We start from the raw sequence: 26,932 nt of genomic DNA, 5'->3' as shown, positions 1-26,932 counted from the left end.
TCTAAACCCGGGAGATATCCGGACCTCCGGCCCCGGGCAGTGTGCTGTGACGGCCCCGGTGTGACTCCCCCCCGGTCCCGGGCTCCACAGCCGCGGATGACCCCGGATTCTCAGCCCCATGGCCGCACTCACCGCTTCTCTGCTACAATCACAAACCGGAAGAGAAAGGCAGGACGCAAAGCACGCCGGGAAATTACTCAGCCGAGGTGCAGCGATAAATACGTCCCCTGGGAACGGAAGTCACTGCTGGATGGTTCCGGAAGTAACATTCCGTATTACATTCTGGTCAGTTCCATTACAGTGAAGCCTTCAGCCGACATGTGCGATTACTCCCTGTATCAGGCGCTGTTCACACTTATGTCACGTCTTTTCTTGTTCTGTTCCATTAAAGTTGCAGAATAACATAGAAACATAGAATGTGTCGGCAGATAAGACCCATTTGGCCCATCTAGTCTGCCCCATATACTAAATACTATGGATAGCCCCCGGCTCTATCTTATATGAAGGATGGCCTTATGCCTATCCCATGCATGCTTAACCTCCTCCACTGTATTTGCAGCTACCACTTCTGCAGGAAGGCTATTCCATGCATCCACTACTCTCTCAGTAAAGTAATACTTCCTGATATTACTTTTAAACCTTTGCCCCTCTAATTTAATACAGATGTTTTTTGTATCTCGGTGTCCGTCAGTCCAACATGACGGAATTCCAGAGAGGATTTGTCTGGGTTAACGACGGCGTTTATTGCCTGTCCAGACGCGCTCTGTGCGCACGTGTATTCCTGGAAAATGGCAGCGTAGAGTTCAGTGGAATTCACACCAGGTATTTGATCCATGAATCGCCCAATAAATGTCCTGGTTCCAGTAGAATTGGTATTAAACAGTGCTCCTCATCACGCTGCTCACATTGTGACATCATGAGACTAAGGCTGCTTTCACACTAGCGTTCGGGTGTCCGCTCGTGAGCTCCGTTTGAAGGGGCTCACGAGCGGACCCGAACGCAGCCGTCCAGCCCTGATGCAGTCTGAATGGAGCGGATCCGCTCAGAATGCATCAGTCTGGCGGCATTCAGCCTCCGCTCCGCTCGCCTCCGCACGGACAGGCGGACAGCTGAACGCTGCTTGCAGCGTTCGGGTGTCCACCTGGCCGTGCGGAGGCGTGCGGATCCGTCCAGACTTACAATGTAAGTCAATGGGGACGGATCAGTTTGAAGATGCCACAATATGGCTCAATCTTCAAGCGGATCCGTCCCCCATTGACTTTACATTGAAAGTCTGGACGGATCCGCTCAGGCTAATTTCACACTTAGCTTTTTTTTGCCATTTTAATGCAGACGGATCCGATCGAACGCTAGTGTGAAAGTAGCCTAAGACGACACCTAACAATTGATGAACATTACCTCGCCATTGTGAGGCTTCACGCAGGATGTTCTCAGATGGAGGTGGCCCCTGAGCTTACAGTGTCACAGAGTATCAGAGATACAGAGACTGGAAGAGTCACAGACAGGCAGAGAAGTGGACGTCCTGTGGCCACATCCCACACTGATGACCGCTTCACTGTGAACACTGCCCTGCGGAACCGGATGATGAACGCCACACAACTCCAGGCACATTTAGGGAGGTGAGAGGCACCAAGTGTCACCTCAGACGATTGGAAACCGTTTACATCAGCGTGGTCTGCGTGCTAGACGACCTGCAAGGTACCTGACCGCACCACCAGGCACAGGCCTCATCGTCTTGGGCCAGGGAGCATCTACACTGGAAGGGGGACCAGTTGGCCTCAGCGCTGTTCACTGATGGAAGTCGATTCACGCTGAGAAGAAATGATGGCCGCCAACGATGATGGAGATGTCCAGGAGAGCGCTCTGCATCAGCCACTGTGGTCACCGGACCAGCCTTTGGTGGTGGCGGTGTTACAGTCTGGGCAGGTGGGTCCCGTCAGTACAGAACTGCCCTACACTGTGAATGGTCCAGTGACAGCCCAGACTACCTGAAGAACATGAATCCAGTCATTGTGCCTCTGCAGGAACAACACAGGCCTAAGGTCATCTTCATGGAGGACCATGCGCCAGATCATGGAGGTTGCATCATTAGGGAACGGCTCCTGGAGACCTAAAATGGAGTGGCTGCACTTTCTCCAGACCTGAATCCCATTGAAAACCTCTGAAATCAGCAGAGTCGCCGTGTAGAGGCGCGTAACTCTGTACCTCAATGACCTGAGGGCCGCCCTTCAAGAAGAGTGGGGTGCCATGCCTCAGCGGATGTGTGAACAGCAGGAGACGTCGTAGTCGGGCTGGAATTGATGCTCAAGGCCATGTGACAAGTTCTTGAGACACTGACATTTTGTGGCGCCAGAATTTGTACATTGTTCAATAAATTTGACCCAAAAGCCAAATATCCCAAACTTTTTGTGAGTAGTGCATGTCACACTGTCTTGAGGATACGTCATCAGTATCTCAGAGGTGGAAAACGAGTGCTGATCGGCCCCTGTGTAAAAGGGCCCAGCCTGTAACATGCGCTGACTACTGCTCCAATCATCCTCTATGGGACTACTGGAAATAGCAGAGCGCTGTACCCGGATACTCCAGCAGTGCCTTAGGGAATGAATGGGGGGGGCAGGGCGCAGGCTCGGTCTACCATCAGGACGGGAACATGGGACCAACCCCTTTAAAGACCTGAAGGAACTGATTCTAAAGAGACCCCCAAACCACCAGAGGTAAGTAGCAGCGCCCTGGCTCAGAGTTCAGGCGCTCTCCGCAGGTTACAGGCTGGGCCCTTTTACACAGGGGCCGATCAGCGCTCGTTTTCCACCTTTGAGATACTAATGACGTATCCTCAAGACGGTATCGCATAGGTGGGGGTCCGACACCCCAAGCATCATAACAGTGGGCGGAGCTGGAAGCAGAAGGCGCCGTCCGCCGTGTAGTGGTGATGCCAGGTACTGCATTCATGTGAATGGCCGCTACACATGGGATGATCCTACTTCTGCCCCCTCCATTCACTGTTATGACCCTGGAGGCTGCTGCAGACAGTGGGACCCCCCCAGATTTGATAATAAGCTATCCGGAGGGTAGATCACCCCCATAACTAAAAGGTGGAAGCCCCCTTGAGATCTTGATATTGGTGACCGAATCCCCTAATTGGGAGTCTGACTCCGCACTGATGAAGAGACAGCGGTGGTCTGATGAGGGCCATGGACTCTTCCTAGGCCAGTGATGTCATCTTCATCGGTCACATGACCTATGTGCAGCTCGGTCTCTTTATAGTGAATGAGCCTGGGCTGCAATACCAAGCACGGCCACTATACAATGTGCGGCGCTGTGCTTGGTGAGCTGCGAGGAGGCTGCTCCTATCCGGAGGATACGTCCTCAATATTGAACACCTGGAAAACCCCTTTAAGGCTCCAGTGTAAACCGTCTCATCTATCCTCTGGATTGTTAGCGAGTGTTAAAACGGAAGGGACTCAACTACCCCCCAAGTAGTCAGAAAGGGTCCCCCGACCCAAATGACCTTAGCAGATGAGTTTATATGGAGCAGCGGTCAAGCCTGTACCGTGCAGCTTCATTTAGGCTGTGTTCACACAATGCGGCATAAATACACTTTTCCACAATCGGAGCAATAACTTCCCTGCAGCTATAACATGGCCGCAGCGTCTGAACACGGCCTTACTAGACTGGGACGTTTACTGCACTAGTCACAGTATTATCCGTTATACCTGGAGCTCGGCTGGAATATCATTCCTTCTAAATGTCCGGCCAACAATGACGCGCAAATTATAATAAGCGATGAAACCTGCAGATAGAAGATGACGGGAAGTGAAAAGTGTCCATGGAAATGCTGCAGTATCCCTCACCACCAGCAGAGGGAGACAGCGTCTCCCTGGATCACACATTACAGCATCTCCTGTGCTGTACATACAGATTACAGTCCTGCCCCAGCATGTCAGTGTGGACAATCCAGGGACGGACTGGGAACGTAAAGTGGCCCTGGAACAGAAACTGACTAAAAGGAGGATTTTTCAGGAGTGTTCAAATTGACAGAAGGCACGGCAACACAAATAGTCAGGGCAGCAATACCAGCAAAATACTGTCCCAAAAGCTGTCCTTCTGTTGTGGCCATCATTAGCTGCCATCTGTCCTCCTCCAGTTCTCTCTGATTAGGATATGGTGCGGGGGGCTTAGGAGGGGAGGTGCGGCCATAGCAGTTGAATTCAGAGGGCATGTACGGTCGCTGGTGGGGTATATGAGTTTCTGATTCTCACAGGGTTAATTACCGCTGAGAGCTCATAATGTACCTGGCCAGTGGTCAAGAGGAGGGCTTGGGTTGACCCCCGGACATCGGCCCACCAGGAAATTTCCCTGTAAGGTCTATGGCCAATCCGCCCCGGGAGAATCTGCATTAGTCACCATGTACTGTACATACATTACTTATCCTGTACTGATCCTGAGTTACATCCTGTATTATACCCCAGAGCTGCACTCACTATTCTGCTGGTGCAGTCACTGTGTACATACATTACTTATCCTGTACTGATCCTGAGTTACATCCTGTATTATACTCCAGAGCTGCACTCACTATTCTGCTGGTGCAGTCACTGTGCACATACATTACTTATCCTGTACTGATCCTGAGTTACATCCTGTATTATACTCCAGAGCTGCACTCACTATTCTGCTGGTGCAGTCACTGTGTACATACAGACGTGGACAAAATTGTTGGTACCCTTTGGTCAATGAAAGAAAAAGTCACAATGGTCACAGAAATAACTTTAATCTGACAAAAGTAATAATAAATTAAAATTCTATAAATGTTAACCAATGAAAGTCAGACATTGTTTTTCAACCATGCTTCAACAGAATTATGTAAAAAAATAAACTCATGAAACAGGCATGGACAAAAATGATGGTACCCCTAGAAAACACAGAACATAATGTGACCAAAGGGACATGTTAATTCAAGGTGTGTCCACTAATTAGCATCACAGGTGTCTACAACCTTGTAATCAGCCATTGGGCCTATATATATGGCTCCAGGTAATCACTGTGTTGTTTGGTGATATGGTGTGTACCACACTCGACATGGACCAGAGGAAGCAAAGGAAAGAGCTGTCTCAAGAGATCAGAAAGAAAATTATAGACAAGCATGTTAAAGGTAAAGGCTATAAGACCATCTCCAAGCAACTAGATGTTCCTGTGAGTACAGTTGCACATATTATTCATAAGTTTAAGATCCATGGGACTGTAGCCAACCTCCCTGGACGTGGCCGCAGGAGGAAAATTGATGACAAATCTAAGAGACGGATAATCCGAATGGTAACAAAAGAGCCTAGAAAGACTTCTAAAGAGATTCAAGGTGAACTTCATGCTCAAGGAACATCAGTGTCAGATCGCACCATCCGTCGTTGTTTGAGCCAAAGTGGACTACATGGGAGACGACCAAGGAGGACACCATTGTTGAAAACGAATCATAAAAAAGCAAGACTGGAATATGCCAAACTACATGTTGACAAGCCACAAAGCTTCTGGGAGAATGTCCTGTGGACAGATGAGACAAAAATCGAAGTTTTTGCCAAGGCACATCAGCTGTATGTTCACAGACGAAAAAATGAAGCATATCAAGAAAAGAACACTGTCCCTACTGTGAAACATGGAGGAGGCTCTGTTATGTTCTGGGGCTGCTTTGCTGCGTCTGGCACAGGGTGTCTTGAATCTGTGCAGGGTACAATGAAATCTCAAGACTATCAAGGAATTCTAGAGAGAAATGTACTAGCCAGTGTCAGAAAGCTTGGTCTCAGTCGCAGGTCATGGGTCTTGCAACAGGACAATGACCCAAAACACACCGCTAAAAACACCCAAGAATGGCTAAGAGGAAAAAATTGGACTATTCTAAAGTGGCCTTCTATGAGCCCTGACCTCAATCCTATTGAGCATCTTTGGAAGGAGCTGAAACATGCAGTCTGGAAAAGGCACCCTTCAAACCGGACACAACTGGAGCAGTTTGCTCATGAGGAGTGGGCCAAAATACCTGCTGAGAGGTGCAGATGTCTCATTGACAGTTACAGGAAGCGTTTGATTGCAGTGATTGCCTCAAAAGGTTGCGCAACAAAATATTAAGTTAGGGGTACCATCATTTTTGTCCATGCCTGTTTCATGAGTTTATTTTTTTACATAATTCTGTTGAAGCATGGTTGAAAAACAATGTCTGACTTTCATTGGTTAACATTTATAGAATTTTAATTTATTATTACTTTTGTCAGATTAAAGTTATTTCTGTGACCATTGTGACTTTTTCTTTCATTGACCAAAGGGTACCAACAATTTTGTCCACGTCTGTACATTACTTATCCTGCACTGATCCTGAGTTACATCCTGTATTATACTCCAGAGCTGCACTCACTATTCTGCTGGTGCAGTCACTGTGTACATACATTACTTATCCTGTACTGATCCTGAGTTACATCCTGTATTATACTCCAGAGCTGCACTCACTATTCTGCTGGTGCAGTCACTGTGTACATACATTACTTATCCTGTACTGATCCTGAGTTACATCCTGTATTATACTCCAGAGCTGCACTCACTATTCTGCTGGTGGAGTCACTGTGTACATACATTACTTATCCTGTACTGATCCTGAGTTACATCCTGTATTATACTCCAGAGCTGCACTCACTTTTCTGCTGGTGCAGTCACTGTGTACATACATTACTTATCCTGTACTGATCCTGAGTTACATCCTGTATTATACTCCAGAGCTGCACTCACTATTCTGCTGGTACAGTCACTGTGTACATACATTACTTATCCTGTACTGATCCTGAGTTACATCCTGTATTATACTCCAGAGCTGCACTCACTATTCTGCTGGTGCAGTCACTGTGTACATACATTACTTATCCTGTACTGATCCTGAGTTACATCCTGTATTATACTCCAGAGCTGCACTCACTATTCTGCTGGTGCAGTCACTGTGTACATACTTTACTTATCCTGTACTGATCCTGAGTTACATCCTGTATTATACTCCAGAGCTGCACTCACTATTCTGCCGGTGCAGTCACTGTGTACATACTTTACTTATCCTGTACTGATCCTGAGTTACATCCTGTATTATACTCTAGAGCTGCACTCGCTATTCTGCTGCTGCAGTCACCGTGCACATACATTACTTATCCTGTACTGATCCTGAGTTACATCCTGTATTATACTCCAGAGCTGCGCTCACTATTCTGCTGGTGCAGTCACTGTGTACATTACATTACTTATCCTGTACTGATCCTGAGTTACATCCTGTATTATACTCCAGAGCTGCGCTCACTATTCTGCTGGTGCAGTCACTGTGTACATTACATTACTTATCCTGTACTGATCCTGAGTTACATCCTGTATTATACTCCAGAGCTGCACTCACTATTCTGCTGGTGGAGTCACTGTGTACATACATTACTTATCCTGTACTGATCCTGAGTTACATCCTGTATTATACTCCAGAGCTGCACTCACTATTCTGCTGGTGCAGTCACTGTGTACATACATTACTTATCCTGTACTGATCCTGAGTTACATCCTGTATTATACTCCAGAGCTGCACTCACTATTCTGCTGGTGCAGTCACTGTGTACATACATTACTTATCCTGTACTGATCCTGAGTTACATCCTGTATTATACTCCAGAGCTGCACTCACTATTCTGCTGGTGCAGTCACTGTGTACATACATTACTTATCCTGTACTGATCCTGAGTTACATCCTGTATTATACTCCAGAGCTGCGCTCACTATTCTGCTGGTGCAGTCACTGTGTACATACATTACTTATCCTGTACTGATCCTGAGTTACATCCTGTATTATACTCCAGAGCTGCACTCACTATTCTGCTGGTGCAGTCACTGTGTACATACATTACTTATCCTGTACTGATCCTGAGTTACATCCTGTATTCTACTCCAGAGCTGCACTCACTATTCTGCTGGTGCAGTCACTGTGTACATACATTACTCATCCTGTACTAATCCTGAGTTACATCCTGTATTATACTCCAGAGCTGCACTCACTATTCTGCTGGTGCAGTCACTGTGTACATACATTACTTATCCTGTACTGATCCTGAGTTACATCCTGTATTATACTCCAGAGCTGCGCTCACTATTCTGCTGGTGCAGTCACTGTGTACATACATTACTTATCCTGTACTGATCCTGAGTTTTACATCAAGACCCGGAGGCTCCTATTGCTTTCTCCTTCTTTACTTTCCACCAATAGCAGCAAAGAAGAAATTTACATAATCATAACAATAAAGGCCCCTCCCCTCTCAGATCCTATAATAAGCAGTGTCCTCTTCAGTAACTTCCTCTTTCTTTGCTGCTCCACCAAGATAAGTTGTTTCTGTATTCTATGACTGTTGATTGCTTGTTTGATGTGTCACAGTGAGTTTTATTAACCTGTGATTTATTACTACTCGCCTATGCTCTCAGAGCTTGCTGGCCGTATTTGCATGGTTTCTTTCCCTTGTTTTACTAGTGTTCTTACTGGACTGTTTGTATCCCTAACGCATAGCGTTTCTCCTTTGGGGGTTGCCCCCCCCCTTGTTCCCCCCTTCTCTCCTGTGTTCATCCCCTGCTTCTTCTCGTTGCTTCGTTGGTTTTTTCCTCTTGAGGTGTGCTCTGCGTCCCCCCTCCTCTCCCCCATCGCTTTACCTGCGATCCTCTGCTCCGTTCCTTCCCGCCGGCTCCCGCGGTATAGATTTGTTACGGGTCCCGCTTGCGCTTCCCGCGGCTCCGAGATCTCGGCGGCCATCTTGGGGAGCTCCCGCCCGTCCTCTCGCGGGATTTCGGAGGACACTTAGTACAGCTTCAGTCTCGCTCGGCTCCGGATCGGCTCCTACCTCTGCGGCGTTTGGGGTGATTAACCCCTCGTTAGTTTAGCTTCTGCCCAGCATTAGTAGTCCTTTCTTTAACAGGCACCCCTATTAGGTTCTCTGCCCTTTAGTATTTGGCATATATATTTCATTAATACTTTGGATCATGTCTTCTGACCGCTCCCCCCCCCTGGGCCTAACCCCCCCCATCCACTGGGGACCCCAGCTTACCAGCGATTAATGCGCAGGCCCTGGAGCTACAACGCTCGGTCTCTAGCGCTATTATTGAGGCAATGGGATCCATGTCTTCTATGATCTCCCAAACCATCTCTCAGGCCCTAGCTGCCCACGCCCCTGGCCCCTCTACTCAATCGCCTGTGATTACTAGACCGCAGCCTGCCATTGTTGAACCTCCTGCACCCCAGGAGACCATGATTGGTGTGATTCAAGCCACCCATGATAGCGCGCTTAGATCGCGCAAAAGAGCCTTGCCGCGCCAGGCAGAAAGGGCGCGAACGTGGAAATGTGCTAGAGCACAGACTAGCGATGTGGATTCGGAAATGGAATCCGATATGGAGGCTTATGCGGAGGCGAGCGGCCACTCTGAGGGAGAGATAGAGATGGAGATGGAATCTGGTCTTCCGGGTACCTCTGGCCCTAGACCTTCCACCTCGGGGTCCGTGGGCGCGTCCGCCATTGCCCCTAACACGGCTTCTACCTTAGTGGATCCCTCAGGCAACCCATTGTTTGATCCTGATGCCCTCCACCACCCTAGGTCGGCTGAGTGGTTGCTGGTAGCTCATGTGAGCGATTACCTTGAACATTGGGTGCGCCGCCCTCTTAGTAAAGAGGCGCGCAGCAAACTCCGATCTGAATGCCCCAGACCTTTGATCCCCAATAAGGTCTGTGAAACGCCATCTGTGGATCCAAAAATGACACAGTTTTTGGCTAAGACCGGCTGGAATCCCCGTAAGGGGCTAGATTCCGCACTTAAGAGTTGTCAGGATAAACTCCTTGACATCTTTGGGCCCCTCGCCAAAATCTTTGAGATGGCCGAATCGGCCAGAGTGGACGGCTCTCCGGTAGACCCGGAGGAGCTTACGGGCTGGATTCAGAGGGCTATTTGTATTGCGGGCAGCACCAACTCCTCCCTGGCCATTGAACGGCGTAAAGCCATATTGTTTAAGATTGACCCGAAATTGGCCAACCTGGCACTGACTGAGGCAGGGAAGGACGCACAAGGCCTGCTCTTCGGGGATTCCTTCATTAAGGACCTCAGCAGATATGTGGGAGCATTTACTGCCCTGGACAAGGCCCAGTCCTCAATGCATAGGGTCTTTCAGGGACGGGTCTCCACTAGGGCCGGCAGTAGTAGGGGCCGTCTGTCCGGCCGTTCCAGTTTTCAGGCCCGCAGCTCGGGCAGAGGCTCCTTCAACCAGAGACCGCCCTTCCAGGACCAAAGGAATCCTCCTCCGTTCTTCCCGGCCAGAGGCGGCCAATGGCGTTCGAGGTCTGTCCGAGGAAATCCCAATTTCCGGAAGTCCTTCGGTAAGTCTTCCCCCAGTGGGGGCTTCTTTGGTTCCTTGTGTAGGGGGCAGACTCCGTCTTTGTTTCCACGTTTGGTCCAGCATTACATCAGACCCGTGGGTTCTGACCACTGTACAGGGATTCCATATAGAGCTCACGGGTTCACCAAACCTCATTCCTTCTCCCCCACCACTTCCCCTAGCCCCACCAGACAGAGAGCTCGTGGACTTAGAGCTGTTTTCCCTTTTTCAAAAGAGGGCGATAGAGAGGGCCCCTTCCGCCCCGAGGGGCGTGCTCAGCAACATCTTCCTAGTTCAGAAGAAAGGTGGGCAAATGCGTCCAGTGATAAATCTCCGGGCACTGAACTCTGTGGTGCGCTACCACCACTTCAAGATGGAGGGTATTCACCTCCTTCGGGACTTACTGATCCCAGGGGACTGGATGGTGAAACTGGACCTCAAAGATGCCTATCTGACGGTCCCAATTGCCGCTTCGTCCAGGGATCTCCTGCGCTTCTTGTGGAAGGGCAAAGTGTGGCGCTTCACTTGCCTCCCGTTCGGCCTTTCTTCGGCGCCATGGTGCTTTACCAAGCTCCTGCGTCCGGTCGTTGCCTGGCTACGGAGTCGGGGTGTACGTCTAGTCATCTATCTGGACGACATCCTCATTATGCATCAATGCCAGGCGGCGCTGCTTCAGCACCTTCAATGGACGTCGGACCTCCTTTCGGCTCTTGGTTTTCTACTGAATCCCGAGAAGTCCTGCCTCACGCCGTCTCGACGGATGGAATTCCTGGGCTTCACGGTGGACTCTGTTGCGGGATCTCTCAGTCTCCAGTCAGAGAAATTGCGGACGATCCGCAAGGAATTGAGACATGCCCTTTCAGCGTCGTCCCTGTCCCTGCGTCACCTGGCTCTCATTATTGGCCTGTTGGCCTCCTCCATCCAGGCAGTGTTTCCAGCCCCTCTCCATTATCGGGCCCTTCAGCGCCTGAAGATTGCTCACCTTCGTTCCGGGGCCTCGTTCGCGGACATGGTGGTTCTGGATCAGGAGGCTCGGGAGGAACTTCGTTGGTGGTTAGACAACTTGGAAGCCTGGAACGGCAGAGCGATCTTCGGATTTCAACCGGAATTCACGATAGAGTCGGACGCGAGTCTCCTGGGCTGGGGTGCCCACTGCGAAGGTGTCTCCACCGGGGGTCGGTGGTCGGCTGCCGAGAGCCGTCTTCACATCAACGCTCTGGAACTCCTGGCGGGCTCGTTTGCCATCCGCAGTTTCTCCAATGGCATGGCGCATGCCTGCATCCGGTTACGCATGGACAGTGTGTCGGCGGTCCGCTATGTCAATCACCTGGGCGGCACCCAGTCGGCTACCTTGGCGCGACTGGCGAAGGAGTTCTGGTCCTACTGTCTCTCCAGGGACATCATGGTGCAGGCGGAGTACCTTCCGGGTTTACACAACGTCCGGGCGGATCGGAGTTCCCGCTGCTTCACGGACGGCAGCGACTGGAGGCTAGCGCCGGAGATGTTCTCCACGATCTCGGATACCTGGGGCCCTTGCGCCGTGGACCTCTTCGCGTCACGGCTCAATACTCACCTTCCCAGGTTCTTCAGCTGGCGCCCGGATCCAGAGGCGGAGGCGGTGGATGCGTTCCTTCAGGACTGGTCTTCGGCTCTGCAATACGCGTTTCCTCCTTTCGCCATGATCCCGAGGATGCTGCTGCAGGTTCGTCGTCAGGTTGCAGAGTTGGTGGTGGTGATCCCCTTCTGGGGGACTCAAGCATGGTACCCGGTACTCCTGGAACTCCTGACGGACGTGCCTCTCCTCCTTCCGGGTCGGACGGATCTCCTCCAGGGCCCTCTGGGTGCTCCTCACCCCCTGCTGCTCGACGGCTCCCTTCAGCTCCTGGCGTGCCGGATCTCCGGACTCCCGGTGAGGTCGAAGGCATTTCGGAGGCAACTAGACGCCTCCTGGCAGCTTGGGGATCTTGGGTTAGCTGGAACGGAACCTTGATCCCGTTTCGGCGCCTGTGACCCATTTGCTGCAGTTCCTTACATCCCTTTTGAGGCGGGAAAGGCTTATCGGACCATTAATTTGTTCCGTTCGGCGATTTCTTCAACTCATCAGGGTTTTGATGGCGTTCCGGCGGGTCAACACCCTTCGGTGTCACGCCTGCTACGCGGATCGCGCTTGGCCCGGCCTCCTCGGCCTCGCTTCACCACTACGTGGGACGTTTCCCTGGTCCTCTCTTTTTTCTCCGCGTGGCCTGAGAACGCGGCTCTTTCCCTCCGACAACTGTCGGCTAAGTTGTTGACCCTCTTGTCTAGTTTCTTGTAAGAGGGTTTCGGACGTCAGGGCTTTGGATCATGACGCTAGGTCCTTTTCTCCCGAGGGTGTCACGTTCAACATCACGCGGCGCACCAAGACCAATATTCGGTCTGTCTCTTATCCCTGTTTCCCGTCTTCGCCGGTGCTCTGTCCGGTAGCTTGCTTGCGGGAATATGAGTCGCGGATTCGGACTCACCGCTCTGCGGACGTTCCACAACTGTTCCTCTCCATTTGCCATCCTTTTGGCCCGGTGTCTAGTCCCACATTGGCGCGTTGGATGAAGTGGGTCATGTCCCTGTCTGGGATTGATACGGCGGTCTTTACCGCTCATTCGGCCAGGGGCGCGGCTGCCACTGCCCTGGCCGTTTCGGGGGCTCGTTTGGAGGACATTTTGCGCTTGGCTGACTGGTCTAGGGCCACGACGTTCAGAGAATTTTATTTTCGTCCGCCCCCTCATGTGTTTTCATCGATTATTGATCAGCTTTGAACTTGCAATATGAGCCTCCGTGTCTTGATGTAAAACTTAATGATTTTCCTATTTCATGACGTAAAGTCATAGTTTTATTAAAGACACGGAGGCGAGTATTGCCCGCCCTGGGTTGTTCCTGCCCGCCCTTTTTGTGGTTTTAATTTATTGGACTGTTTACATTGTCGTTTATGGTTATTTATTACGTATACTTGCATAGTTGTATTACTGACTGTTTATGGTTCTGTTTTCAGCGACCTTATAATGTACGACCGTTTTCCTGGGTCGGTTTTGTTCAATTTCTGCCTGCCTCTTACACTGGCTATATTATTTGCTTTGTTTCAGGTTGAAGGTTCCACGACGTATGGATTTCTGCGTTGTCCCCGGTTTCCGGAGGTGTTAGCCATGTTGGCTTGAATTCTACCGTGTGATGGACCAGTTTGTTTATCGTTCTCGGGTCCAGTTCCAGTTTCCGGTTTTGGTTCCAGTTCCGGTTATGCAGTTGGTGTCTCGGTTACAAAGAAAGAGGAAGTTGAGGAAGAGGACACTGCTTATTATAGGATCGGTCAGGGGAGGGTCCTTTATTGTTATGATTATGTAAATTTCTTCTTTGCTGCTATTGGTGGAAAGTAAAGAAGGAGAAAGCAATACTCGCCTCCGTGTCTTTAATAAAACTATGACTTTACGTCATGAAATAGGAAAATCATTAAGTTACATCCTGTATTATACTCCAGAGCTGCACTCACTATTCTGCTGGTGGAGACACTGTGTGCATACATCATATTGCTGAGGGCTCATGAACACGACCGCAATATACGGGTCCCGGACGCTTTTGCATTTGAATGTGTCTGCAATCTGGAAGGTCCGGTGGGGACCGGAGGCAGTACGGAGTGCTTCTATGGGGTTTCTGTCCAGTATGTATGCACTACTTTTTTGCAGTGCGGACCGTCGGATGTGGATAGCAGACCCCATTCAAGTGAACGGGTCCACAGCCTTTACCCTTTATCCTCCAGAGCGGCACTCACTATTCTGTAGGCTTCTGAGCGGAAATCTCCCTTATATACTTGTGTGCAGCCTCCAAAGTGACTTCCAGCGCCTCTTTTTACAACAAGAAGAGCAGCTCTGAAGCACAAACTGCTGTTTGGATCTTTGTAACAAAACCAGCACATAGTCGTAATAAAGAAAAATATGTTTATTTGATGTATAAACAATCATTCTTACATTCTGGAAATCAGACGCCTTCTCAACCATAGATACGTGGGGCGCACAACCGACTCGCCGCGGTCAGAAAAAGCTTCGATGACAACACAAAACGTAGCAACTAAGCAGCGAACCCCAACCCCAATTCTGCACCATCGTGGTTCCCCCAAATTTTGTGAAAGGGGGGGAGGGGTACAAACAGTAAGGAGAATGCCCCCTCCCTCCATATTGCTGGGGTGCCTCTGCAGCCTTCATATTGCACCGCCTTCTGTCCGGCGAGCCGGTTGTGCGCTCTGTGCTCGTTCATCGTCTCAGACATTCAGATATCATATGCCATTTCTTTCTGCCGGAGAATACAAAACGTGAAAAAGTCGCCGATTTATAAAGAGTTGGATCCGTAGAAAGCGTAAAAAATACGGTTGTTATACGCTGCGCTCGCCGCCGGCTGTACCACAGTATAATAGCTGATAAGATCCAGAGAGCTCGGGAGGGGGAAAGATATAGAAAATTATAACGGAAAGAAACAAACTTCGGGGAGAATTCTTTAGGATTGCATTTTACTCATTTGGGGTTAAAAATCATTTTTTCAGTTGGGCTTTATTAAAAATATTGAGCCCTTCTGTCACAAAGGCGGAAGTGTTTTTGTAGCTGTGCGACTGGTACTTTCACTTTGTGTTACCCCTTATCTCTTAATTACAAACAGGTCATAAACACGTATTTAAGCTACATTCTGAGCAGTAAGATAAGGACTGAGCTATGATGAGCGTTTAAGGCCAGAGATAAGGGGCCGTCAGCTGAGCTGCCTGACAGAACAGAGAGAAAATTCAGATCCTGCTACTAGAGAATCTCAGCCCTGTACGGAGAGAAGGGCTCCAAATTTTTCATGAAGACCAACTGAAAAACGATTTTTAGCTTAAAATGTGTACAATGCAATAATAAAAAAATAAAAAAAAACTGTCCCCAAAGGTTACATAGCCTTTAAAGGAGAATCCCACCTGACAGATGTACGTGGACCCCGCTTTTGTCCCTTGTGGGCGCTCCTGTAAACTGCATGTTGGAAAGAAGCCCCACCTATCGGCATGGATAAAGTGGAGGCTTCCGGCAGTGTGGCCGACTGTCCCATACAGGAGAAGGTTCAAGAACTTGACAACCTCCATGTAACACTGGGTTCTGGGTGGAGTTACACTTTATATATCGGCAGTGGGCACATTCTCTCCAGCTTTATACTGGCTTCTCCGCCTTTATGCATCATTTCACAGGATACATCTCCAAATGTTGCACACCTTCCCTACGTGTATTGGGGACCCATTATCTGGATGCACAATCATGCAGGCTACCTCTCTGCTGGTCATAGACAATAAGACAAGCCCCGCCCCTGAGGAGCCCCTAGAAACTACCTTCCTGCTGAGAGGAATCCTATAATATACTACAAGACGAAACAGTGACCGCTGTAAAGACGGCATCTCCCACAACCGAGGACAGCAGAGAGTAGCCCAATACAGACACGGAACTGTGTGGATGCAGCTTTGGGTGCGATTGGAGTACAATGAATGACGTCATTCAAAATAATATTTAAACGTAATCTGTCAAATGACATTTAAAGTGAACCTGCGCTTTTACTGTGCCCCCCTCAGGCACTGCGGCCACGCTTTACCCCCAACAGTCCGAGCGCAAGAATGAGGCTTTGAGGAAAACGTGCCTCCGTGAAATAAACGGTGGCAGGTGATGGCTGGAGAGCACACGTACGAGGCACAACACGAGACGAGGCCGCAATTTGGCAGTGAGGCGCTCGTCCGATACGGTAATAATACAGGATTATCATTGTTATGGGGGGTTAATATCCAAAAATACTGCTATCAAACTACAAATCCCATCATACCTCCCGCAGGAAGCGTAGTGGGAAACAGATACCAATGGGGGATGCAGCCAGTTAAAGGGGTTCTCCGGAGCGCAGCGAAATCCTGAGCACCTCCTCGTGAGTGGGGCAGAAAACAATGGTGCACACAAGGCAGTCCATGACCAGGATTTTCACTGTTCACGTGTCTCCGTTTGGCCCCTGAGCGCCAAGGACCACAGCTAGATAATGTTACAGTAAGCATCCCTTTTAGAGGGCTGGTGTATCTAACTACCACTCCCATTATCTGCTCCTTCAGCCATGATCCTTAAGATGGCACTGAAGGTACAGTGGCGCTGACACTACGTGCGAGGAGCAAATACGGCAATAGATATGGTGAGCACCAGTGGGATCTGCAATCCTCATGGGGGATCACTGGGACAACCATCACAACTGGTGACAGCTGCCAATTGTATTCTACTCCAGAGCTGCACTCACTATTCTGCTGGTTGTTGCAGATAGACACCTGAGCTTCTTGGGGGACAACCTGGTGTAAGGCTCTGTGCAGTCACTGAACAAGCAGGGAATGATGGGAGATTTCAGCTCTGGAGGTGCAGAATACGGAATGCAGCTCTGGTGTACATAATACTGCCTATAAGTCAGGATCAGGTGATGGTACTGGCTATGTGGTCTGATTCTATAGGTGACTGTACACTATAGGGGCATCTGCCATTAATCGCTGTGTGATGTTTGTAGGAGACTTTGCAGCTTAATTCTTCACCATTTTCAGGATCTCTGCTTGCAGTCAGTGACACTGGATATTCTTATTCAGGTACTGAAACCCTGTTCTGACCTCGTCCTCCTCACACAACTGAGGCGCATGTTACTGAACTTTCCAATACAGAATAATAAAGTTTTAAATACAGAACACCGGCCCTTTAAGATTTAAAGGCATCCGTTGGGAGCTTTATAGTTGTCCCCCAAAAATAAAGGGCCCCGTAAACATGGAGGACGTGGCCTCTGGAACACTGATCATTGCAGGCAGGTGAATACAATTTGCATAGAATAAACCTGTCTTTTCCTCGGACACTTCTGGATTGTAAGCTCCATAGACAACGGTCAATACTATCGATACGGCACAAGAGAGAAACACGTAACGTCCAATCGCAGAGGAGCCTGAGCGGCGGCGCGCGCGGCGCACGTCGGCCTGGAAACTGTGCAAACAGCATTTGGTCAATAGAAACTTATTTGGCTTATAAAAAAAATACAAAAGATACAATTTTTTATACAAAAAGATTTGGGGATCAAACGCTGATTAATGACTCCGCCCACCAAACAGAATTTGCTGATTAGTCAAATATTAATTACCCGCCACCTAACGACTCTAATACAATTATATATATTCAGTGCGATTCCTTCCATCCGGCATCTTATAATCTACAGCACCTAGGGATCCAGGGCGGCCGCGGAGCGCCTGGAGGATCCAGGGGCGGCCGCGGAGCGCCTGGGGGATCCAGGGGCGGCCGCGGAGCGCCTGGGGGATCCAGGGGCGGCCGCGGAGCGCCTGGGGGATCCTGGACGGCCGCGGAGCGCCTGGAGGAAACAGGACGGCCGCGGAGCGCCTAGAGGATCCAGGACGGCCGCGGAGCGCCTGGGGGATCCAGGGGCGGCCGCGGAGCGCCTGGGGGATCCAGGGGCGGCCGCGGAGCGCCTGGGGGATCCAGGGGCGGCCGCGGAGCGCCTGGGGGATCCAGGGGCGGCCGCGGAGCGCCTGGGGGATCCAGGGGCGGCCGCGGAGCGCCTGGGGGATCCAGGGGCGGCCGCGGAGCGCCTGGAGGATCCAGGGGCGGCCGCGGAGCGCCTGGAGGATCCAGGACGGCCGCGGAGCGCCTGGAGGATCCAGGACGGCCGCGGAGCGCCTGGAGGATCCAGGACGGCCGCGGAGCGCCTGGAGGATCCAGGACGGCCGCGGAGCGCCTGGGGGATCCAGGACGGCCGCGGAACGCCTGGAGGATCCAGGACGGCCGCGGAGCGCCTGGAGGATCCAGGACGGCCGCGGAGCGCCTGGAGGATCCAGGACGGCCGCGGAGCGCCTGGAGGATCCAGCACAGACCAGTACCGCTGACACCGCATGAGAGGAACCTCACTACATACTGATCAACTGCCCTGGATACAAAAATACAATAAAAAATAGACATTTTCTTCTCTACGGCGACGATTTGTTAAGTGCAAGACAAAAACCGCCGGCGACTTCTGCTCTGGATATAACTTACAGATGACACGACTCCCATCATCCACGCCCGGAGGAGTTATCATGTGAACTCCAGGCTGTCCAGCTGGAAGAGGTTGTTATTTGTGGGCGTGCTGAAGTACAGCTGGTTTGTGGGCGAGCGGATGTCGCAGGGGCTTTTCAGGGTCCTTTCGAAGTCCAGCAGCTGGCCCATGAAGTTAAAGTTTGGCGAGATGTTGGACTTTTTCCTCTTCACGAAGTCGTAGGCGTCGTTCAGCGAGAGGTTGAGCTTCTGCATGAGGTACGCCACGGTGACCGTGACCGAGCGGCTGATGCCTGCCAGACAGTGGACGAGGATCCCGCACTTGTTGGAACGAGCTTCATCTGAAAGAGAACGGGAGAAATAATCACTCACAGCAAGCAGAGATCCTACACACACAGGAGCTGAAACCCAAAGTCTACTAGAAAGTTACGCAAACTAATCTCTAACTTCCAACATACTTTCCATTTCAATTCCTCGCCATTTTTAGGATCTCTGTCTCTTGTCAGTGAATGGGACATTACTGTTTTACATAGTGAATGCTTTCTGACCAAAGGCAGCTGAGGGTTTGTTGCAATATATCAGCTGCAGACACTCTTCTTATTCTCCAGTCACATCCGAAGCAGCACTAGAAGTGTATACTGCGGGTCACCCCATGGCCCCTCACTGGCCTAAGAGTTTAGATCTAGATATGTGAGTACTGTTCGAGCTTTCACAATACAGTGGAGGCCATAGGCATGGTGAATGCAGCTCTGGATGTGGTTGGAGTATAGAGCTGATCTTCCATTACCATAAGTGGCGGCCCCTTTAAGTCCCCTGGCTGGCATAGTATGATTTGCAGCAAGTCTGCCTCTGTTCTGAGAGTTTGTTACAATGTATCAGTGCAGGTAACATGCTGAGCTGTAAAGGATTGTCTAGACTGGACACAATGTAACAAAGCCTCAGTGAGTCGTCCAAGGTCTGTTCAACCACTGGATGTAGATGAGCAGGTTTCTATTCAATGACAGGATGCCGCCAACCTACCGATGAAGGATATGGCCTCCGGGAAGAACTGCGACAGGTTCTGGCTCCAGTGGTCGGAGATGGGGATCTGCTTGTACTTGAAGTCGCCGTTGTGCTCGAAGGCGTTGGGCAGGTTGGGCGTGACGTTCAGGATGTAGCGGATGTTGTATTTCCCCAGTATGTCCAGGTTAGCCGAATCTTTGGCGCAGCCGAGGTATAAATACGGAAGGATCTGGACGGGGAACGTCGCCTGGTTGGTGAGGACGGGGCTTCCTTCCGATTCGGTCGCGCTGTTGGGTTCTCGGTCAGATTCACCATCGGAACTTTCACAAGTTATTCTCAGACTGGACAATCCGAGCAGAGAATCCGGCGCCGGATCGGTGGGGGAGGGGATCTCCAGGCCGAGCTCGCAATGCTCCGGGTGCTCCCTCTGGAACTTACTGTATCCACCTGGAGAAGACCGCAACAAGAGATCAGACACGAAGGCCACAGTGGTCACGCCCCCAAGGAAATCCTATTTGCAACAATGTGACAACTGCAGTGGCCGTCACCGTCACGTGGACCCGTACTAACGATTACTCTTTGCGGCTGCGCCATATGTGGGCGTCACTTCCCCAACCCATCTAGATATCAGGGGACACAATAGAAAAGACTGCCCCAAATCCAGACGGGGTCACCAGCTGTCCGGACCCCACAGACCTGAGGAGGGCGGGTCTGACATCAGGAGCAGATCTACCGCCGGAACCACGACAGGACACTGTGAGCGCCGCGGCCTGGAAGAGCAGGGAGCGGCAAGTGCAGAAGTTTGGCTTTTCGTTGGTTTGGTCTGGGGTCCGATTCATTTTAAAGGATTGGATTTAGGGATCAGATTATTTTAGGAGACTTGTCTGGGGGCTGGGCGACCTTCAGGGGTCCAGTCTGGGGTCTGGGCGACCTTCAGGGGTCCAGTCTGGGGTCTGAACGAACTTTAGGGGTCCAGTCTGGGGTCTGAACGACCTTTAGGGGTCCAGTCTGGGGCCTGAACGACCTTCAGGGGTCCAGTCTGGGGTCTGGGCGACCTTCAGGGGTCCAGTCTGGGGCCTGAACGACCTTTAGGAGTCCAGTCTGGGGCCTGAACGACCTTTAGGGGTCCAGTCTGGGGTCTGAACGACCTTTAGGGGTCCGGTCTGGGCGACCTTCAGGGGTCCAGTCTGGGGTCTGGGCGACCTTCAGGGGTCCAGTCTGGGGGCTGGGCGACCTTCAGGGGGCCAGTCTGGGGTCTGGGCGACCTTCAGGGGTCCAGTCTGGGGTCTGGGCGACCTTCAGGGGTCCAGTCTGGGGTCTGGGCGACCTTCAGGGGTCCAGTCTGGGGTCTGGGCGACCTTCAGGGGTCCAGTCTGGGGTCTGGGCGGCCTTCAGGGGTCCAGTCTGGGGTCTGGGCGGCCTTCAGGGGTCCAGTCTGGGGTCTGGGCGGCCTTCAGGGGTCCAAGCTGGGGTCTGGGCGACCTTCAGGGGTCCAGTCTGGGGTCTGGGCGACCTTCAGGGGTCCAGTCTGGGGTCTGGGCGACCTTCAGGGGTCCAGTCTGGGCGACCTTCAGGGGTCCAGTCTGGGGTCTGGGCGACCTTCAGGGGTCCAGTCTGGGGTCTGGGCGACCTTCAGGGGTCCAGTCTGGGGTCTGGGCGACCTTCAGGGGTCCACTCTGGGGTCTGGGCGACCTTCAGGGGTCCAGTCTGGGGTCTGGGCGACCTTCAGGGGTCCAGTCTGAGGTCTGGGCGACCTTCAGGGGTCCACTCTGAGGTCTGGGCGACCTTCAGGGGTCCCCAGTCTGGGGTCCGGGCGACCTTCAGGGGTCCAGTCTGGGGTCCGGGCGACCTTCAGGGGTCCAGTCTGGGGTCCGGGCGACCTTTAGGGGTCCAGTCTGGGGTCCGGGCGACCTTTAGGGGTCCAGTCTGGGGTCCGGGCGACCTTCAGGGGTCCAGTCTGGGGTCCGGGCGACCTTCAGGGGTCCAGTCTGGGGTCCGGGCGACCTTCAGGGGTCCAGTCTGGGGTCCGGGCGACCTTTAGGGGGCCAGTCTGGGGCCCGAGCGACCTTTAGGGGGCCAGTCTGGGGCCAGGGCGACCTTTAGGGGGCCACTCTGGGGTCTGGGCCACCTTTAGGGGGCCACTCTGGGGTCTGGGCCACCTTTAGGGGGCCACTCTGGGGTCTGGGCCACCTTTAGGGGGCCACTCTGGGGCCTGGGCCACCTTTAGGGGGCCACTCTGGGGTCTGGGCCACCTTTAGGGGTCCACTCTGGGGTCTGGGCCACCTTTAGGGGTCCACTCTGGGGTCTGGGCACCTTTAGGGGTCCACTCTGGGGTCTGGGCCACCTTTAGGGGTCCACTCTGGGGTCTGGGCCACCTTTAGGGGTCCACTCTGGGGTCTGGGCCACCTTTAGGGGTCCACTCTGGGGTCTGGGCCACCTTTAGGGGTCCACTCTGGGGTCTGGGCCACCTTTAGGGGTCCACTCTGGGGTCTGGGCCACCTTTAGGGGTCCACTCTGGGGTCTGGGCCACCTTTAGGGGTCCACTCTGGGGTCTGGGCCACCTTTAGGGGTCCACTCTGGGGTCTGGGCCACCTTTAGGGGGCCAGTCTGGGGCCTGGGCGACCTTTAGGGGGCCTCACATACAGAGGTTCAGTATCCGTTTCTAGAAGATGGCGGCTGCGCATGACCTTTCGGATTTCGGTGAGTTCAGAGGTCGCCCGTCGGGTGTATACGAGAAGAAGTCTCCCTGCAGGACGTGAAGTGACAAGTCGGCTCCACCCGCCTGACGTTCCCTTTATTACACGCGCAGATTTTGACGCCCACGCAGCGCGTGTCGGGGGAGGTGAGTAACCCCTGACATGCTGGAGCTCGTCTTACACCCGAGCAGGAAATGTCACATGCAGCAAGGCCGTCACCTGAATATTATGTCGTACCCCCATTACGGAGGAATCCTGTCCCAGAAAACAGCGCCGCGTTACCGACACATCCGCGGGTCACCCGCTGGCACTGCGTTACCCGTCACCGAGCTGAAGAGCTGGCACTTTGAACTCCTTAACTTCACCAGATATTCCCAGGGAAGAATGGCGGCTGTGTGAGATTGTGGCGGCAGTGGTATACCGCACCTTACCACTGCCTGTACAGATGTAGCAGAGCCGGGTCTGTCACATCACGCTGTGCAATCTGGTTTCAGACAAGGCAGCAAATGACAAACTCAGCTCTGCTACATACCGCTCTGCTGACGCAGCCTCCGCCATATTCCATCCCAGCTTCAGCATTGTAAAATGAAAGGCCTTGTGCTTCAATTTCTCACCATTTCCAAGATCTCTTCTTGCTGTCAGGGAATGGGAACACCTGAAAACCTGCCCTCACAGCTGAGGATCCGTTGCAATGGATCCTGTCCAGACAATCCTCTGTGAGCAGCAGCACTGTTAGGCCTCTTGCACACGAACGTGTGCTGCCCGTGCCGCGGTCCGCAATGCACGGGCACCGACCATGGGCCAGCCGCATGCGGATCGCGACCCCATTCTCTTGAATGGGGTCCGCGATCCGTCCGTTCCGCAAAAAGATAGGACAAGTTCTATATTTTTGCGGAACGGAACCCAACGAAAGCACTCCGTAGTGCTTCCGTTCCGCACTGCATCTCTGGATTTGCGGACCCATTCAAGTGAATAGGTCCGCATCCGTGACGCGGAATGCACACGGCCGGTGCCCTGTGTATTGCGGACCGCAATATGGCCACGGGAGACACACGGTCGCGTGCAAGATACAATGTATCACGCTGGAGTGGCCTGTTTACATCACAGAACATTGTTCAGACTGGATACAACAGTAACAAACCCTCAGCTGTGAGATGTATTCCGGCTGACAGCAAGCAGAGATCTTAGAAACGATGAGGAAGTCAAAGACTAATGAAAGAATTATTCTCTATTTTGAAAAAAAACGTCTAAAAAAAACCTGATCGGCCTCAGAATCGGCAGGTGACGCCCGAGGATTCTGTGCCGCAATCCGCGCAGTACAAGTGTCCTATGGATTTAAGGGGGAATCCGCACGGAGGTTTTTTTTCGTGTGCGGATCTGAAATTTGTATTAAACGGCTCAGTTCTTACCACGAATTCTGGGCAGAAAACCGGACGGCCGCTCGTGGATTAGCCCATTAAATGGGGGTGAATTGGCGGGAGGATCTGCGTCACATCCAACTGCGAATCCGCGGCAGAGTCCGCTGGTCATCCTCTGACATCTGCCGCTGTGGACTTTACCGGTTTCTGCTACTTTCGCGGTCAGAGTCCGGATTTCGAGTCCCCGGCGACGTTTGCTCAGGGTAAGGATAAGTTCACGTGTCAAGATTTTCGGAGCGGGATTCGGTGCTGAAAATCTGCGCTAAGTACGACCCCCCCACACACACTGTTTTATGGCCGAGGATTTTTCCGAAAGCTATTTTCCGGACAGGTCCATTATTGGTGCGGTTTTGACGTGGACACCGTGGGAAGCTGCTCGCGGTTTAGCATCATTCAAGATGAAACTGCGGCAGAAACTGCCACGGAAACCTGTCGTGTGAACATACCCTAAAACGTCAGGTTCCAGCCGCCGCGCGGATTGGCGGTCTGGGGTAGACAGTCAGAACCGGAAAATGGACCCACACACCTTGGTGTAATACTTCTACGGGGCCCCTCAGACCCGGTTAGGACCCCCTGGGCCACGCCCCCCACACCAGCTATCCCATAGACTACACCCCCCAGGCTCCTCTGCACTCTGGGAGTTGTAGTCCCACGCACCTCGCAGGTAGTAGGCTCGGCAGCCGTCCTCCCGGAGCTTGTGGAGCAGCAGGCCGAGCACCGAGCTCTGGTTGTCCGGCCAGTCCAGGGTCGCCTCGTCGTACAGCAGCACGGAGTCCACCTGCCGGCGGCGGGAGAAGGCCTCGGGGTCGCTGGCGATGACGGAGCGGACGGACATGCTGCCCGTACGGAGGCGGCGCAACATCAGGCCGGGGACGGTGACGCTGACGGCCGCCTCGATGTGCGCCGCCTGGAAGCGCTCCTGAGGCCGGCAGTCCAGCAGCAGCAGGCCGGCCCCGCCAGACTCCAGGCACCGCTGCAGCCACCGGCCGCTCTTACTGGGGGGCGCCGCCGCCATGGGGGCCAACACCGCGCACCGAGACACCCGGGATCCCCTCCTCCGGGAGGAGCCAGCGCCGGGGCCGCGCCTGTCACTGAGGAGAGCCGGGGGCGCGGAGGGAGCGCAGCTCCGGAGGATACTGCAGGAAGGAGCTCCGGCCAAGTAATGTCTGTGCACAGTGACTGCACCAGCAGAAGAGTGAGTGCAGCTCTGGAGTATAATGCAGGAAGGAACTCAGGGTCAGTACAGGATAAGTAATGTATGTACACAGTGACTGCACCAGCAGAATAGTGAGTGCAGCTCTGGAGTATAATACAGGATGTAACTCAGGATCAGTACAGGATAAGTAATGTATGTACACAGTGACTGCACCAGCAGAATAGTGAGTGCAGCTCCTGAGGATAATACATGATGTAACTCAGGATCAGTACAGGATAAGTAATGTCTGTGCACAGTGACTGCACCAGCAGAAGAGTGAGTGCAGCTCCGGAGGATAATACAGGATGTAACTCAGGATCAGTACAGGATAAGTAATGTATGTACACAGTGACTGCACCAGCAGAAGAGTGAGTGCAGCTCCGGAGGATAATACAGGATGTAACTCAGGATCAGTACAGGATAAGTAATGTATGTACACAGTACCTCCACCAGCAGAATAGTGAGTGCAGCTCCGGAGGATAATACAGGATGTAACTCAGGATAAGTAATGTATGTGCGCAGTGACTGCACCAGCAGAATAGTGAGTGCAGCTCTGGAGTATAATACAGGATGTAACTCAGGATCAGTACAGGATAAGTAATGTATGTACACAGTACCTCCACCAGCAGAATAGTGAGTGCAGCTCTGGAGTATAATACAGGATGTAACTCAGGATCAGTACAGGATAAGTAATGTATGTGCGCAGTGACTGCACCAGCAGAATAGTGAATGCAGCTCTGGAGGATAATGCAGGATGTAACTCAGGATCAGTACAGGATAAGTAATGTATGTACACAGTGACTGCACCAGCAGAATAGTGAGTGCAGCTCTGGAGTATAATACAGGATGTAACTCAGGATCAGTGCAGGATAAGTAATGTATGTACACAGTGACTGCACCAGCAGAATAGTGAGTGCAGCTCTGGAGTATAATACAGGATGTAACTCAGGATCAGTACAGGATAAGTAATGTATGTACACAGTGACTGCACCAGCAGAATAGTGAGTGCAGCTCTGGAGTATAATACAGGATGTAACTCAGGATCAGTACAGGATAAGTAATGTATGTACACAGTGACTGCACCAGCAGAATAGTGAGTGCAGCTCTGGAGTATAATACAGGATGTAACTCAGGATCGGTACAGGATAAGTAATGTATGTGCACAGTGACTGCACCAGCAGAATAGTGAGTGCAGCTCTGGAGCATATAATACAGGATGTAACTCAGGATCAGTACAGTGCTCCAGCAGTGCCGCGGCCTTCTCACTGTTTTTCCGCCGGCCCAGTGACGTCACCACTAGTATCACTGGCCTGGGCGCGGCTAAGCTTCATTCAAGTGAGCAGAGCTTAGCCGCACCCAGGCCATTGATACAAGTGGTGACGTCACTGGGCCGGCGGTAAACAGCGAGAACCCCTTTAAGGCTACATGCACACGACCGTATTTTGTTTCAGTGTCCGATCTGTTTTTTTTGCGGACCCATTCATTTCAATGGGTCCGCAAAAAACAAGGACAGCACACAGTGTGCTGTCCGCATCAGTATGTCCGTTCCGTTGCTCCGCTAAAAAAATAGTGCATGTCCTATTTTTTTCTAGTTTGCGGACAAGGATAGACATTATTACAATGGATCCGCAAAAAAAAAAAAAAAAAAAAAACACGGATGCCATACGTAACATCATCCGTTTTTTTTGCGGATCCGCAATTCACATACGGTCGTGTGCATGTAGCCTAACATATTTTTGATGTGTAAACTGAGGGTTCAGAGCTGCCTGTGTGTTAGGGCTCATGCACACGGCCGGTGCCCCGCGTATTGCGGCCCTTATATGATCACTCGCAGACATGGATGGCATTGTGCTGGGATATGCTATCAGTGTCAGACAGGAGGGGGATCTGCCCCGCAGTGAAGGAGACGGCACCGAGCATGCCCAGTGTGCTCTCCGCTGCGGGAGGTCCGAGAACAGGCGAGCGCACTAAGTCCCATAGTATGAATAGAGAGCGTGCTGCTCGGGCTCGGTGCGTTCTCCTTCACGTCGGGGGCCCGGTTCTGGAGAGAGGAGCAGGTACCAGAGGTGGGACACTGATAGCATAGCCCAGCAAAACAACATCAGCGTCTGGGATGGGACCCCCACTTTCAGGCTCTGGTC

At 52.0% G+C, this 26,932-nt stretch overlaps 1 protein-coding gene across 1 annotated transcript; it reads right to left on the bottom strand.

Annotated features, from left to right (window-relative positions):
• Positions 1-14,350: 14,350 nt before the first annotated feature.
• On the bottom strand, positions 14,351-26,711 carry LOC122945370 (dual specificity protein phosphatase 7-like). The gene is made up of 4 exons (XM_044304443.1): positions 26,624-26,711; positions 24,254-24,775; positions 19,501-19,929; positions 14,351-18,821 (listed from the first exon to the last, which is right to left on the bottom strand). The coding sequence occupies exons 1-4, from the start codon at positions 26,709-26,711 to the stop codon at positions 18,520-18,522; spliced, it is 1,341 nt and encodes a 446-aa protein (XP_044160378.1). The 3' UTR covers positions 14,351-18,519.
• Positions 26,712-26,932: the final 221 nt, after the last annotated feature.

The sequence above is a fragment of the Bufo gargarizans genome, chromosome 8 (genome assembly GCF_014858855.1).
Source record: "Bufo gargarizans isolate SCDJY-AF-19 chromosome 8, ASM1485885v1, whole genome shotgun sequence".
NCBI classification, from domain to species: Eukaryota; Metazoa; Chordata; class Amphibia; order Anura; family Bufonidae; genus Bufo; species Bufo gargarizans.
The sequence above is the reverse complement of the archived record's forward strand: the minus strand, read 5'-3'. Positions and strand labels throughout refer to the sequence as shown.

What these genes read in the sequence shown, in the direction of transcription:
- LOC122945370 (XM_044304443.1), bottom strand. Translation starts at nt 26,711, where the DNA reads ATGCTCGGTGCCGTCTCCTTCACTGCGGGGCAGATCCCCCTCCTGTCT. An exon ending in GCACAATGCCATCCATGTCT is followed by an intron (nt 24,776 to 26,623) that starts GCGAGTGATCAT and finishes CTGCTGGTGCAG; the next exon opens with TCACTGTGCACAGACATTAC. An exon ending in GGAGGCCATATCCTTCATCG is followed by an intron (nt 18,822 to 19,500) that starts GTAGGTTGGCGG and finishes GTTCTCTTTCAG; the next exon opens with ATGAAGCTCGTTCCAACAAG.